This window comes from Lissotriton helveticus, chromosome 5_1, assembly GCF_964261635.1.
Source record: "Lissotriton helveticus chromosome 5_1, aLisHel1.1, whole genome shotgun sequence".
Lineage (NCBI taxonomy): Eukaryota > Metazoa > Chordata > Amphibia > Caudata > Salamandridae > Lissotriton > Lissotriton helveticus.
Genome location: NC_136065.1, coordinates 277131117 through 277146317, shown reverse-complemented (window position 1 = coordinate 277146317; position 15201 = coordinate 277131117). Strand labels below are relative to the sequence as shown.

At 48.3% G+C, this 15201-nt stretch overlaps 1 protein-coding gene across 1 annotated transcript in view; it reads left to right on the top strand.

Annotated features, from left to right (window-relative positions):
• The window catches only part of CLCN6 (chloride voltage-gated channel 6), a 247006-nt gene that overhangs the window by 132686 nt on the left and 99119 nt on the right, over window positions 1-15201 (top strand). The window contains exons 16-18 of the mRNA XM_078642208.1: window positions 6334-6493; window positions 6643-6749; window positions 7219-7405. Of these exons, the coding sequence (XP_078498334.1) occupies window positions 6334-6493; window positions 6643-6749; window positions 7219-7405 (454 nt within the window). The remainder of the gene's footprint in view (window positions 1-6333; window positions 6494-6642; window positions 6750-7218; window positions 7406-15201) is intronic.

Genomic DNA, 15201 nt, shown 5'->3' with positions numbered 1-15201 from the left:
GTCCGTTGTGCCCCTCAAGATTCTTTCCAACTGACCAGACCTTCTCACAAAGAGCCAGGGCCCAATCAAGCACCCGAGCCCCTGGCAGCGTATGATCTAGCTCCAGAGATATTAAAATTTGGCTAACTCTACCTACTCCAGAGTGCATGACCATCCTTAAGGAGGCACACAGACTTACTATGTGAGCCTGTTACATAGCCAAATGGAAGAGGTTTGTGCACTACTGTCTTTCCAGGCAGATTGACTCCCCACTCTTCCCCCTCAGCACTCAAGGCAGCTGTCCAATGCATTGATTGTTAATTGCTTCACTTGCAGAAGTCAAGCCTCGCTTATACTTTCATCAGACTTCACTTAGCAGCAGTTTTGTTTTGTTTTGTTTTGCAGAGTTTTATATAGCACTAGGTATCGGAGCGCTTTACATAGCACGGGACAGACACACATTAATTTTAGGCACGGGGAGATTAAGTGATTTGCCCAGAATCTCAGGAAGTTTTTGGCGTCGTTACCGAGACTCTAACCCAGATCCCCAGGTCCGAGGTCGAGCGCCCTAGCCGTTAGGCCAACTCCTCTCAGTTGCTGCTTACCCTCAGGGCAAGAAACACATTTCACTCATCAGAGTTCCAATCATTAAGGCCTTCATGGAGGGCTTTAAGAGAGTCATTCCAGCCGGGGTAGAACTGCCCCCATGATCACCCTCAACATTATTCTCACAAGACGTATAGGTCCTCCTTCTCAACCCTTTCACGCTTGCCCTTTGCAGTTCTTTCCTGGAGGATAGCCTTCCTGGTGGCCATCACCTACCTAAGACTTGTGAGTAAGCTTTATTCTCCAACCCTGGAGGAACCTTTCTCCTAGTTTCACAGAGATAGGGTAGTCCTCAGGTAAAACCCCAGCTTCCTCCCTAACATGGTCTCTTCCTTCCACCTCTATCAAACCCCAGTGTTCTTTCCACATCCAGATTCAGTGGAAGAGAGGACTCTCCGCACACTAAATGTCGAAAGGGCCCTTATGTATTACATTGATAGGACAAAACCTTTCCGTAAAACACAGCAGCTCTTTGTTTCTTTCTCCAAACCGCACAAGAGTTGTGTCCTCCAAACCTGGAATAGCCTGGTAGTTGGTCAAATGTATACAGACCTGTTACGCAACAGCCAAGAGACCTTTGACTGTCCCTCCCAGACTCCACTTGACCCATAACAAGGGGGCTTCTGTGGCTTTTAGTTAACATCCCTATAGATGAAATGTAGAAGGCAACTACTTTGTCCACGCCACACGCTTTCACCAGACACTGCGGTGTCGCACGCCAGCAAGCTAACGTTGGACAGGTGGAGGAGAACTGCTATTCAGGGTGTGCGCAGCAAGTGTATCTACAGCTACACATGCCACGAACAGAAAATGTTACTTACCCTGAAAGCATTTGTCCTTTGCATGTAGTGCTATAGATTCACATGCACCCACCCTCCTCTCCAGGAGCCTCAGGTTGTTGCAGATGCCTTTCTTCATTCTTTTCATGGTCATCTTCTTTTGTATCTCTACACTCCATTTCCATTTTTCATCTTCAGCGCAGAAAAACAATCTAACAATGGAACTGATGCAGATGCGCATTACCAGCAACAGGTGCAGCCACTATAATATGTGACTCAAGGTCTTCTTCAAAGAGAAACAAGTTGGGCACATCCGAATCCAACACTAGATGACAGGAATATGCATCATGTGATTCTACTGCACTCCATGTCACGAACAGACACTTACAGAGTGAGTAACATGTTCCTTCTATTGGATAATCTATCCACATATGTGTACCTTTGTACAAAATCTGCACAGAAACACATTTGCAGGAGTCCATAGGTATGAACAAGGCCCATGAAAAAGGCAACTTCTATTCAGGAATAATGCCTAGATGCATATACCCACCACCTAACAAATGTGGAAAGAATACATATTTAAACTGGAGAACTCCATACTGTGTGCCAATACCTCTACTTACTCGGCCACTGCTATTCAAACCTGATGTCTGTTAACGAGACCTTTTACGGTTCTAGAGCATTCATTGGTTACTGGGAAGTTTCTTTACTGATTATTATCCTTTATCATTTGTGTCCCAAGGCAACATTACTACTACATTACTATTGTATTCCAGTTAAAAGTAAAGGTAACATCTTTAGGCAATTGACTGTTTCCTGATAATGAGGCCATCAGTCAAAGCTTTTTCTGTGAGGTAATAAGGAGTTGTAAACTCGGGTACCACATGAGATGGTAAATAACACTCATCTGCAATGACCAGGTTATGCTTCACCTTTAAACATGAAAATTACTTTCATTTACAGGTAGGCACATGGAATATGTGAAATGAGACTCTGCAAAGAAAACTGTCAGCCCCTTCTGGGCTGAGATGGGACACTAAAAGTTTATAACTTTTACAAACTACATTTTCGATAGAACTAGGTAACGATATCCTGTGATGCTGCCCTTTGTAAATGAGAAGAAACTTCACAAGTAGATCAAAGGCCTACCGAACACGAGGTCCAGGTTTATGTAAGGGATACAGATGTGGTACTCTGAAGCAAACCCTTGTATTGGTCCATTCTTTGGTAGCAATCTGTACTACTCGGTGGGCTGCAGCCTCAGCTGCTGATTTTTCAGCACCCAAAAATGTGATCCACAAAAATTCCTACACCGAAAAGCCTCACCCCTACAGAGAAGTCTTCCTTATTCACAGTGTTGAGTTCCTTGGGGATAGGGTCCAGTCTAGGGAACCAGATGATCCTATGTTTTTTAGTGGGGCCGATCTTGTTGTCCATCTTCACTGTGGATGGCCCGTAGGTACCTAACATTTAGGAGCCTGAATTTTAAAGTCTACTTGACTTCACTACATTGGTGTTGATTCATCAAAATGCCTGGGGTAGCAGAAGTGACATCATCCAAACATTCAGCCGCTGATAACATCTCAGAAAGAAACTACACATTAACTTATGGCCTTCATGATGTTAGAAACGGAGTTGCCACAAACTTTGACATAATGATATTAAGGTAGGAACACCGCTTAAGTAAAAATAAATGAAAGATGAAACATCAGATGCCAGATTAATAAAATAATGCATGCCTTATTAATAAAATAATAGTATAATTGTGTGTGTGTGTGTGTGCCTGTGTGTAAGTAATTATGCATGTATGCAATACTCATGCTTGCATTTTGTGGTGGCTGCCACCCAACCAGTTTTATCTGTGGCCCCCTTGTTTGCCTCCTGAAAATCCCTTCTAGAGATACTTAGGCTACAAATAAATGAATTCAAAATTCCAGTTTTGAATAAGCAGCCAAATTTAAATGGCTCCTGTGAGCCATTTTGGGGGCTCGGGCCTACGTCACACACTGCAAAGCAGTGTGGGCGGAGCCAAGAGTCCTATTATCAGGGTGTCCGAGAAGCAACCCAAACATTCCTGAATGCTCGTGATTATTCGTGTTCGTTTTTTGCCATCTGCATGGCGATTGGGCGTTGCATGCCTGTCTTTTTAGAAGTCAGCACGCAATAGGGCATAGTCTGTACAGCTTCTCTACTTCCTGCATATTCCGTTCGGGCACGAGCTTGAGAAGGTCTTAAATCTTCAATTACCAGCTGTCCTGGCTGGCAGTAATTGAAGACCGATGCTGGGCGAGCAAGGCAGAAGGTGGGCGCGCGTGCTCACGTTAGCCCCACAGAGTAAACACCATTCCTCGCACGAGCAGCACTGCGCGTTCGCCTCTCTTGCTTTATATTTTAGCTGTGTGTGTGCGCGCATGCTGGTTTCCTTTCCAGGTATTCACACTGCCCTGAGGTGCATGTGTTGACAGTTTGAACAATGCCCGTAGCACATTTTTTTTTCAATGCTGCTTTATTGCCGTCGCACGTATTTATATATTTATTAACATGCCGGTTCTTAGTAAAGTACATGTCAAAGGCTAAGAAAAGTAGGTTATTGCAGTGAACTATATCAATAATGGCAAACCCTTGGTTACAGGACATAAGGATTATTATAGTGTGAGTGGTGAGTGCAGAGTGGTGAGTGCAGAGTGGTGAGTGCAGAGTGGTGAGTGCAGAGTGGTGAGTAGTGAGTGCAGAGTGAGTGTGCAGAGTAGTGAGTAGTGAGTGCAGAGTGAGTGTGTATAGTGAGTAGTGAGTGCAGAGTGTGAGTGCAGAGTAGTGAGTAGTGAGTGCAGAGTAGTGAGTGCAGAGTGAGTGTGCAGAGTAGTGAGTGCAGAGTGAGTGTGCAGATTAGTGAGTAGTGAGTGCAGAGTTGTGAGTGCAGAGTGAGTGTGCAGAGTAGTGAGTAGTGAGTGCAGAGTTGTGAGTGCAGAGTGAGTGTGCAGAGTAGTGAGTAGTGAGTGCAGAGTAGTGAGTGCAGAGTAGTGAGCGTGCAGGATGAGCAGAGTGTGAGCGTGCAGGGTGGAACAGTGTGTGAGCGTGCAGGGTGGAACAGTGTGTGAGCGTGCAGGGTGAACAGTGTGTGAGCGTGCAGGGTGAACAGTGTGTGAGCGTGCTGGGTGAACAGTGTGTGAGCGTGCAGGGTGAACAGTGTGCGAGCGTGCAGGGTGAACAGTGTGCGAGTGTGCAGGGTGAACAATTCCAATCCAAACCACATAATTCCATTACACACCACAGGCATACACTCCATAACACATGGCTAAAAGACATTGCCATTTCAATGCCATTAGCTCTAACTCAAATAAATCCGAGACCTATTGCATTTCCAGTGCTTGTTTCCTTCTGTTCCTGCCATTGCGTTTGTGATCTCCCAGACCAGGGGTCGCACAAGTAGTGACAGGGATCACAAGGAAGATATTGCATCTGAGACTCATAACTGATGTCCATGCTTCACTAGTTTCCTTTGAAACTGGATTCAGGGTTACAGTCTTAACTGAAATTTTAACACTACTGATCCTTGCAGGCTAATGAGATGGTTCACTCCGTTCCAGAAGTAGCGCAACCTCTCCTATCCAATAGAACTGGACGCCATACTTTTGAAGACTTACTGCATCCTAGTCCTAGCAGCAGTGAACGGGGTGCTATGTAACGTAACTGGTGCTATGTAATGCGCTCTGATACCTGGTTCAGTTCGGGTCTAGATCCCGCTATATAAAACTCTGCAAAAAAATGATGATTGATGCAGGCTCTGTAGCTCATTGAAGACCGACAATGATATGGCTCCATGACTCAGATGGCGCTCTACTTGATCTTCATTTTTATGCGTAGGGTGAGCTGTGGGACTCTTGTGGTTCCTAGATGAGATAGGTCCATTAGAACATCCTTCATGCTGTTCCTCCAGTGAGCTAGTATTTTTCCAGGTCTTTCTTTGATCTGGTCAACTGCTACTGAAAGGCATAGTCCTGCTTCTTGTGCAGGCAGATAAGCTCTTACCTCAACGTAGAGCAGCAAGGCTTCACAGTGGATTCCCAGACTTAGATCCAGTTTAAATGTAGAGCAGCAGTCCTGCAGCTGTTCCACTCCAGGTGATATTTTTTATCAGAAATGGTATGCAGATGACTATGATTTCCAGACCATCTACAAAATACTGGCTTGAGAGGCTAGTGTTCACCCTCCTCTGACGGCAAACACAAGAATCTGGAGCCAACAAACATGTCAGCTTTGTTAAAAGCACAGGCAGATTCTCAAAACCTCCAGGTAAGGCAGAATTCTGCTTTTGTTCCTGTGTCACTTGAGCAAGTGGAACCCACTCCAGACAAAGGGATTGACTGGTGGGCTCCCATCCATCCACAGATATAGTAGGTTTTAGGAATGGGGACCTCAAACTATGTGCAAGCTGGCATATCCAATTTGCACAAAGGCAGCCTTTCTAAAGGAGAGTCGTCAGATTATGGAAGAGGTGTGGTGCAGCGGCCAGGGTGCCTGACTCCGGACTATGGGGTTCACGGTTCGATCCCCGGTGCCGGCAGCAGGTTAGCCCAGCACCATGTGACTCTGGGCAAGGGCCCCCAGTGCCGGGACACCACTTTGGAGGTAGCTGTGCACTTTACGAATACTGGTATTTCATATTTCATTTCATTTCAATATGCACATCTTCTTGTTAATTGAGTCCTTGTATTTCAGCAGTTACAATTGGAGGCCGGTATTTCAATTACTGCTCGTTCAAGGTTGCAAAAGCCTATGTATTCATCAAGAGGATTTATTCACGAAGTCCTTATTTTCACCACACTCCGTAGCTGAGTTCGTATGCTTTGAGTGGGTTCATTTATGTGAATTCCTGGCACGACTTTTTCATGTTCTTATGCCCTCTTTTGTTGTTTGATGCCTCTATAAGTTATACGCTCTCTTCTGACCTGCCCTCTCTTTCTCATAGTTACGTCGGTCTGGATCATATATATTCCGGCACCTTTGCACTGATTGGTGCAGCAGCATTTCTTGGAGGTGTGGTCCGTATGACGATTAGTCTGACCATTATTCTGATCGAATCAACAAATGAAATTACCTATGGATTGCCCATTATGCTCACTCTGATGGTGAGTAATTTACAATAAAGGCTCTGATCAAGCTGTGTAGAATTTTGGGAAGGAATTCACCTTTTCTGTTCTGGCTGCAAGTTAGCTGTCTGAGAAGCATGACCCCATCAAGCAAGCTGTGTTTGACTGACTGTTTGTTCTTCTTACAGGTGGCAAAATGGACAGGTGATTTATTTAACAAAGGCATCTACGATATCTATGTGGGCCTACGTGGTGTGCCGCTCCTTGAATGGGAAACCCAGGCGGAAGTGGATAAGTGAGACTTGTGAATTACCTTCACTTTATTTAAAGTCCATGGGGAGGAGATGATGTGCAAGTTGGCAAGGGGTTGGGGAGATCATGCTGTGCTGGTTGTTCTTCTGGCTTCTAAACTGCTTTCCTAATGTCTTGTTTTGTGCTTAAATGCTTTAATGTTCATTCCGGCACCTTGACCTGCCTATCTTCATTTATGTGTGTGCAATACACATTTATTAGATCCTTCTGGTTTGCATGTTCTTCCACTCATACCTGCTGCCTCTCCATTTTCTCTTATGCATATGTTTCGGAGTATGCTTGTACATAGCTATCAGCTGCCATTGTCTCCTTTCATAGATTCACACATATTCGGTCCTCCGAGTTGCGATTTTTGCAGACTCATTAATGTCAGCATTCTTTTCTTCCATTTGCATATTATGCTCCATTGTTGCCTCTTATACTGTCCCTTTCGTGTTGTTTTTGTTTTCCAGGCTTAGAGCTAGTGATATCATGGAGCCTAACCTCACCTACATCTACCCCCACACACGCATCCAATCCTTGGTCAGTATTTTGCGAACTACAGCACATCATGCCTTCCCTGTGGTGACGGAGAACCGGCCCAATGAGAAGGAGTTCATGAAGGGCAATCAATTGATTAGTAACAACATTAAATATAAGGTGAGAATGTGAGAGAGTTGTATACTTGATGACTGCATGTCTTTTGCATGGGGGAATTGGGAGCAGTGATCTTTAGGAGGAGACCATGTTGGTTGTGGTTTGGAGGTCTCCCTTTATGATTGAAATGACTTAGTTGTGGGGGCCCTTTCCAAAGTGGTACCTTGGGTGTGATGCACGATAAAGCATTCTCGTCGAGATGGGCATGCTTTGAATGTAGAGAATGTGGATGTTTTTCAGGCTGGTGCTCCCCTTAGGCATGTCGGGTGAGTCAAAGTACTCTTCTGAAGGTATACAATTGTAGTTGGATTCCTCATAAAGAATGTCATAGCTTGGATTTGGGTAGGCATCATCACCAGGATATGCAATTTGAGTGTGGTGGATGAGCATTCCAGAGAAGCTGATCTTCATTCTAGAGATGTGTCTTGTGTGTGAGATAAATTGTCATGGGACACGTTATCTGTGGGTCTTTTGTGTGACAGTAAGGATTGTTCTCTTCAGAAGCAGCAAGTCTTGGGTGTGGCTAATGAGAGAGGTTCCTCTTCAAGAACCCCATATGCTTTAATTATTGGGTGGGATGTGTTTACTTCTGTAGCAAATGTCTGTGGTTTGGAATTAGGCTGGGTCGTTTTCCAGAAGAGAAAACCATGCATATGGTAAATGGGGAACAAGCCTATATTGCAGAGTCTTTTCTTTATCATTGCTTACTTTCCTAATTATACTTTTTACAAAGAGGCATAAATTTGGAATCTGAGTTGATTCACACATTCAGCAAAGTATTTAGTTCTTCAGACCTATGTACCTAGTTTGTGTAGACTACAGCGGTGTGGCAGTTTGCTTCAGGCTCTAGTGGAGGGATGTGAGTGTGTTTGTGTAATGCGTGGAGAAGGAGATTGAGCTTTCTTTTATGGGTGTGTAGTAGTATAATTGTTCATGAAGACCTATGATGTTCCGTATGACCAGGTACCCGAAGATGACCTCTGGATGATTATTGGGTTGTCCCTCCAGGTATCAACGACCCTCACCTGTACCCTGCCAAACCTTACCCTTCTGATGTTACAACCTCATATCATGAAGTCACCCACAGGGCAGCTACCTTTCCCAAGGTGGACCTATTCACCATCCCAGAAGTGAAGGATTTTTTTTTTTTTGTTGAAACTTTTTATTAATTTTATAAATACAAACACAAACAATTTGCAAGGAAGAAAGAGAAAGAGAAGACAGCAATATAAACAACGTTGCATTACATGGTGTGGGAGCGGGAAGGTCAACCAATGAGCGTATGTTCTATCAAGAAAGAGTCTCGCATGGGGGGGGGCAAAAGGAACAAAATGTATCCAATACACAGTAGTAAGTGGAGGAACCCTCGGGTTACGGGGACGTAGGTGCAACATCTGGGTCATGGAGAGGGGGGGAACATATATCGCCACGGTAAGTGTTCCACTGAGTCCATATCTTCCCCCATTTTCGGGGGGTACCCCGAGAAATATACACAGTTTTTTCCCTGAACATGCACCAGTCCATGTTTTGTTTCCATTTCCGAATCCCGGGTGGTCCCTGAGCGCCCCACAGTTGCGAAATATCTCTTTTGGCGATCATATTGCCCAAGGTCACCCATCGAAGCTGCGAAACGGAGTAGTCGTTCGGTTCCCATACATTCAGCAAGCATCTCCTAGCCTCCGGCATCGATCGCACCCCCGTAACCTCACTCATCACCTCGTGCACACGGGTCCAGAATCGCACTACCTCAGGGCACTCCCAAATGATATGGAAAAAGGTGCCCAGGAGACCGCATCCACGCCGACACAAACCATCCACAGAAAAGCCCATGTGCACCAAACGGGGACCAGTCACATACACTCTATGCAGGATTTTAAGTTGCACAAATCTAAGGCGCGCCTGGATGGCCACCTCTTTAGGGGAGGAGATCGCCGCCCGCCAGTCCTCATCGTCCAGCTCCAGCCCATCACCAATCCAGACCTCTCTAAGGCGAAGCAGGAGATCGGACCTGGAGTTGATCAACTTTTTATAAATAAGCGAAATCGTACTATCAGGAACATGTCCGTCCAGTACCCTGTCCTCAAGCGGGGACGACTCCGGAATCTCCACACCCGAAGGGAAGACCGAGAGCACCGCGTGGCGGACCTGCGCATAGCGAAAAAATTCGCGATCGCTCAGAGCGTACTCAGTTTTCAATTCCTCAAACGTCTTCATTCTCTCCTTAGTCCGAACATCATCAATCCTGCTGATACCTATCAAGTCCCACCTATCAAACCCCTTCGACTCCCAGAGAGAGCCAAGTCTATCGGATGCATACAGTGGGGTGGCACGAGTTAATTTATCAGTCCAACCAAGCGCCATGGAAGCATGTCTCCACACCTGGACAGCCGTCCTAGTGGGGCCCGTTACGTTTCGAGGGGTGAGTCTCGAGTAGAGGGCTCTATTATAGTCACCCCCCGGCAACAACCATTTGTCCATCTCGAAGGCCGGATTCGGCCAAGGGCCATACATGCAATGATTTATTGCCCCCAATTGAGACGCCCAATATTAGCGACGGATATCAGGCAAAGCAATTCCACCGTCGTACCACGGGAGCGACAGTTTAGCGATGGCGATCCGGGGCCTACCCCCCCACACCAGTTGTCTCTGTAAACTCTCAACCTCACGGAAATATTTAGCCGGGACAACGTCAAGTGTGTTTTGCAATGCGTAGAGGAAGCGGGGCAGTGACATCATCTTAAACAATGCCGCTCTACCCAGGGGAGAGAGAGGGAGTTTCCCCCAAGCAACAACATCTGCCCGAAGGCGCTGAAGAGGGGGCAGCAAGTTCCGGTCAAACCGCAGTTCAGGTTTCAGAGTGATAAAAATGCCTAGGTATTTAAATCCATCTCTCACAATCGCGATAGGACAACCACTTGGCAGAAGAGGGGCGTCTCCCGACAGGACGTATACACAGGACTTCGACCAATTGATGACAAGACCCGAGTTTTTGCGAAAGGACGTTAAGACATCGAACAATACAATGAGGGATTTACGGGGAGATGTGAGATACAGCAGAATATCATCAGCATAGAGAGATACACGGTCCTCAAACTCCGAATTCCATCCAATGCCCCTCAGGGACGGCTCCCACCTCAACCAGGCCGCCAGCGGTTCCAAGGCGAGAGCAAACAACAAGGGGGACAGGGGACAGCCCTGTCGCGTGCCCCTGCCCAGTGCAAAGGGTGCAGAGACCCGACCATTGACCACCACCTGAGCCATGGGAACGGCATAAAGCAATTTGACCCACCGAACGAACTCCGGACCGAAACCAAACTTGGCAAGAACCGCCCACAAATACGGCCATTCTATTGTATCAAACGCCATCGTAGCGTCCAAGGACGCCAAGATGGCAGGCTCACGCAGCGTCTCGGCTCGTGCCAAGACGCCATGCAACCGTCGGAGGTTAAGCGCCGTGTTGCGATGCGGTATAAAGCCGGATTGATCAGGGTGAACCAGGTCCCCAATGACAGTCGCCAAACGTGTCGCCAGCAGCCTGGCCAAGATTTTAGGCTCCGCATTAATCAACGAAATGGGTCTAAAAGAGGCACAGCGATCCCGAGGTTTACCATCTTTGTGGATGACGACTATAGTGGCCAGTCTCTGGTCTGGTGGGAGAGAGCCCACCTCCAAAGACTCGAGAAACATAGAGCGCAGATGCGGAGCTAGCGTGTCCGGGCGTAGTTTATATAGCTCAATGGGGAGCCCATTAGGGCCCGAAGCCTTGCCGGATCGGACCGAACGGACAGCAGCGGCAATCTCGTCCACAGTAGGCGGCGCATCCAGAGCATCCCTATCAATGTCAGGCAATCGGGGAAGTGCAATATCCCGCAATAGCAGGTGGGAGTCCTGCTCAGATCGATCAGACACCTGGGAATACACCTCGCGGAAGTAATCGGCAAAACATGTAACAATATCAGCAGGGTCAGTACAACACTCTCCATTCTTCGCAACAATCACAGGGACGACACGACTTGCATTCTCCCTCTTATCCAGCCAAGCAAGTAATTTCCCAGCCTTATCACCCACATCATACAGGCGGCCCTGCTGTTCCCTTCCCATTTCCTTAGCAGCTTCCGTGACCAGAGCCCTGTATTCATGTTGTTTCAACTCCAATAGATGTAACCCCTCAGCGGTGACCCCAGATTCCAAGCACCCCTCCAGGGCCGTGACCTCCCCCTCCAGGCGAACCATCTCAGCACGGTTGGCCAACTTCACGCTACCAATCAGCGAGAGGGCCTGGCCACGAATGACAGTCTTGTAAGCTTCCCAAATTAAACTTGGGGAGGAAACAGAGCCCACATTTTCCGCAAAATAACAATCGTGTGTTTTAACCAGCTCAGCCCTGACCCTGGGGTCCTTCAAATACCAGGGGTTAATCGGAGCCACTCGGCCCGCCGAACCCCGCCGTGCATCAACCACCAGCCAAAGCGGAGAATGGTCCGAGATACCCCTTGCCAGATGTTTAACTTCCCGTATGAGGGATGCATGGGCCGAGGGCAATAATATATGATCTAACCTCGAGAGACTACCATGAGCACCAGAATGATAGGTATATTGCAACTGCTCCGGGTGAAGCAAGCGCCAGCAATCAGTGAGCCCCAGCGTCTCTAGGAAGTCACTCAACCAAGTCTGGGCCTTCGGCAGTTCCCTGGGAGGGTGACGGTCAAACATCCCGGAGACCACCGCATTAAAATCACCCCCAACCAAAAGCAGACCCTCGGGGAGACCCAGGATAAGTCCACTCAGATCAGCGAATGTGGTGGCTTGGAGGCCCGGGGGCACGTACACGGAAATCAGAATAAGAACCTTCCCTTCCCAGCGCCCCACAATGGCGGCGTATCGTCCCTTATCATCCAGTATGACATCATCAATGGCCAAGGGGAGGGAGGTCCGAACCAGAATGCCCGCCCCTCTGGAGCCCGAAGTGAAACCCGAGTGCGCCACAAGGCGATAACCACGCCTATTCAGAGCGTAGCACTTGTTGCCGAGCAAATGAGTCTCCTGTAGTAAGACAACATCAGGAGACAAACGTTTCAGCAATTGCAGCACCACCCTCCTCTTGATCCCATCCCCCAACCCGTTCACGTTCCAACACAATATCTGAAGTCCCCTACCCCCCATCCCCGAATTCAGCCCCTCCCCCGCCCCACACCCAAAGCAACTGCAAAAAACAGGAGTTTGCCTTTCCTTCACCTTGCAAATAACAATAAAATTCAAACAAACAACCCAGTCCCCCCAACAATGCCAAAACAACTATACCCCCCACCCCGCACCCCTGCTGAAGACCAAAAAGCCCCATAAACTTGCAGTGTGCCTGTCGCCCAACCGCCCAACTAATCTACGAAAAGAAAACCCAGGAGGAGAAAGGACCCGCTCACCCCCCACCCACCCCCAAAAGGACTATTACTTGCAAACATTAATGACACAGCATAGCACAGTTCAAAGCCAACGTGAAGGGTACAGGGTCAAAGTCGACATCTATTCCTGCTCCGTCGGGCCACCGTCCGCCCGATCCGATCTGCCAGAGTCCTCAAAAGGTTCTTGATCCGCAGGCAGCGAGTCAAGCCAGTCACTCACGACCCCAGGATAGTCGAAGAAAAAAGTACGATCCCTATGAACCACCCGCAAACGGGCCGGGAAGAGCATGGCATACTTCATAGACCTTTCCCGGAGTCTCTTCTTGACCCCTTGAAACCCCAGCCTCTGTTTCTGGACCTGTTGTGTAAAGTCCGGATAGAAGCTGACAGTAGAGTTCTCAAAGGCAATGGGACCAGACTGCCTCGAAGCCTGCAGGATAGCGTCTCTGTCCCGGAAATGAAAGATCCTCGCAATGATGGGTCGTGGGTTAGCACCCGATTTAGGTGTGCCGCCGGGGATCCTATGTGCACGCTCGACAGCGAAAAACTTGCTGAGACCCTTGGGCGCCAAGTGATTCAGCACCAGGTCTTCCACCAATAAGTCCGTCGAGGCAGCAGTCGATGATTCCGGGACCCCAATCAGGCGGATGTTATTGCGCCTGGCACGGCTTTCATAGTCCTCTAGGCGCCCAGAGAAATAGTCATTAGCTTTCCGCAGATTCCCGACTTCGGCCTGTAAGTCAGAGACGTCAGTGACCAGGCTAGTGGTCTTGAGATCCAGGGATTTGACCTTTTCGTTTGTCTTCGCCAAATCCGCCCTGATCAAATTGACATCAATCGACACAGTATCCAGTTTGAGAGTCAAGGCCTCATATTGTTGCCCCAATGAAGCCTTCATACCGGTAATGGCGCCCATGAGATCCCGCAACGAGGGCTCTTCCTCAATCGATGAGTCCTCCGGCATTGTCGTCGAGGGTTTAGATGCTGCGCCCGGCGATCCTTTAGTAAGGGTGTACCGGTCCATAATGTTAGTTTGCAAAGCACTCCCTCGAACGCCCGGTTTAGTCTTGCGCCTCTCACTCTCTGGCTTGGTGGCCATCTTAGATCCTGGACCCGTACGGGTCGCCTGTTGTCGGGTGAAATGATGACTGCGGTGGCAAATGCAGGACCAAAAGGGCGAAGGTGGTGCCAGTCTCAGAACTGAAAGCCACGACAGATCAGCATCAGAAACGGATAGACCAAAAATATATGCACGTCCGGCCGTCTACGTAGCTAACAAAGTCAGGTTGATCTCCGGACAGGAATCGAAACCAAAAGCGGTCGCCAGCCCATGCAAGTCCGGCAATCCGTTGTTGTTCACTTACTGGACGGCAGGCCAGACAAGATAGCTCGGGGCGTCACCTAGGAGCAGGCCAGAAAACTGCGGCGATCTGTAGCTCTGGACCCCGAAGTCCAAAAAAGTTTTTCGGAACAGATAAATGATCAGTAGAACTACGCCAATAAACACGTGTCGTCAGGACCAGGATAAAGTACAGGATAGTCGATGGAGGTGGCGAGGGTCCGGGAGCCCTGTGCTCACGCGACCACCTTGGGTGCGCGCGAAGCTCCTCCAGAAGTGAAGGATTTCATGGTGGAAATGCTCTCCCACACTCCGCGTGCTGCCCAATACTTACCGATGCTTGAGGGCATGCTGAAGCTAACGCAAGAAGTGTTCAAGGACAGAGTTAAGGCCTAGAATCACCATCACCCTCTGTCACACCCTACATTAGAGGCTATCTCCCATCAGAATCATTGGTGGTGCATGCCACCCACAAACAGGCCATTGCTCAGGGCACTAGGGATGTCCCGCTCCCAGACGAGGAAAGTAAAAAGACTGACTCTGCGGGGAAACAGAGTTGTCTCGCAATCTGGGACTCGTTGGTGTATCGTCAGTCCTGTGGGTTTGTTGGCGAGGTATGACGGCGCCTATTGGGATTAAATGGTGGAGCTCATTCAGCACCTCCCAGACCAGTACAATTAGCAGATACAGGAGACTGTCTGAAGGGCAGACCATCTCCAACACTTCCATTTTGATGTGGCCGACACCAGTGCCAGTGACATAAATTTCATTGTCCCCATCCACAGGCGTGCTTGGCTAAGTATCTTTGGCCTTAAGCAAGAAGTCCAACAACATCTAAACAGCATGCTTTTTGATGGAGAACACCTTCTCTGCTCACAAGTTGATCAGATGCTGGGGAAAATAAAGAAGGACACCGATAGAGCCAAAGCGATTGGGGGGTCTCCAGTCCCACCGCCTCATTCCACCTTTAGCGGCACACATTTTCGTGGCAGCTCAAAAGGTACCTCCCTGGAGGCTACCTACTCCTAGCAGAAGCAGCAGCCTCAGGCCTCCTGAGGATA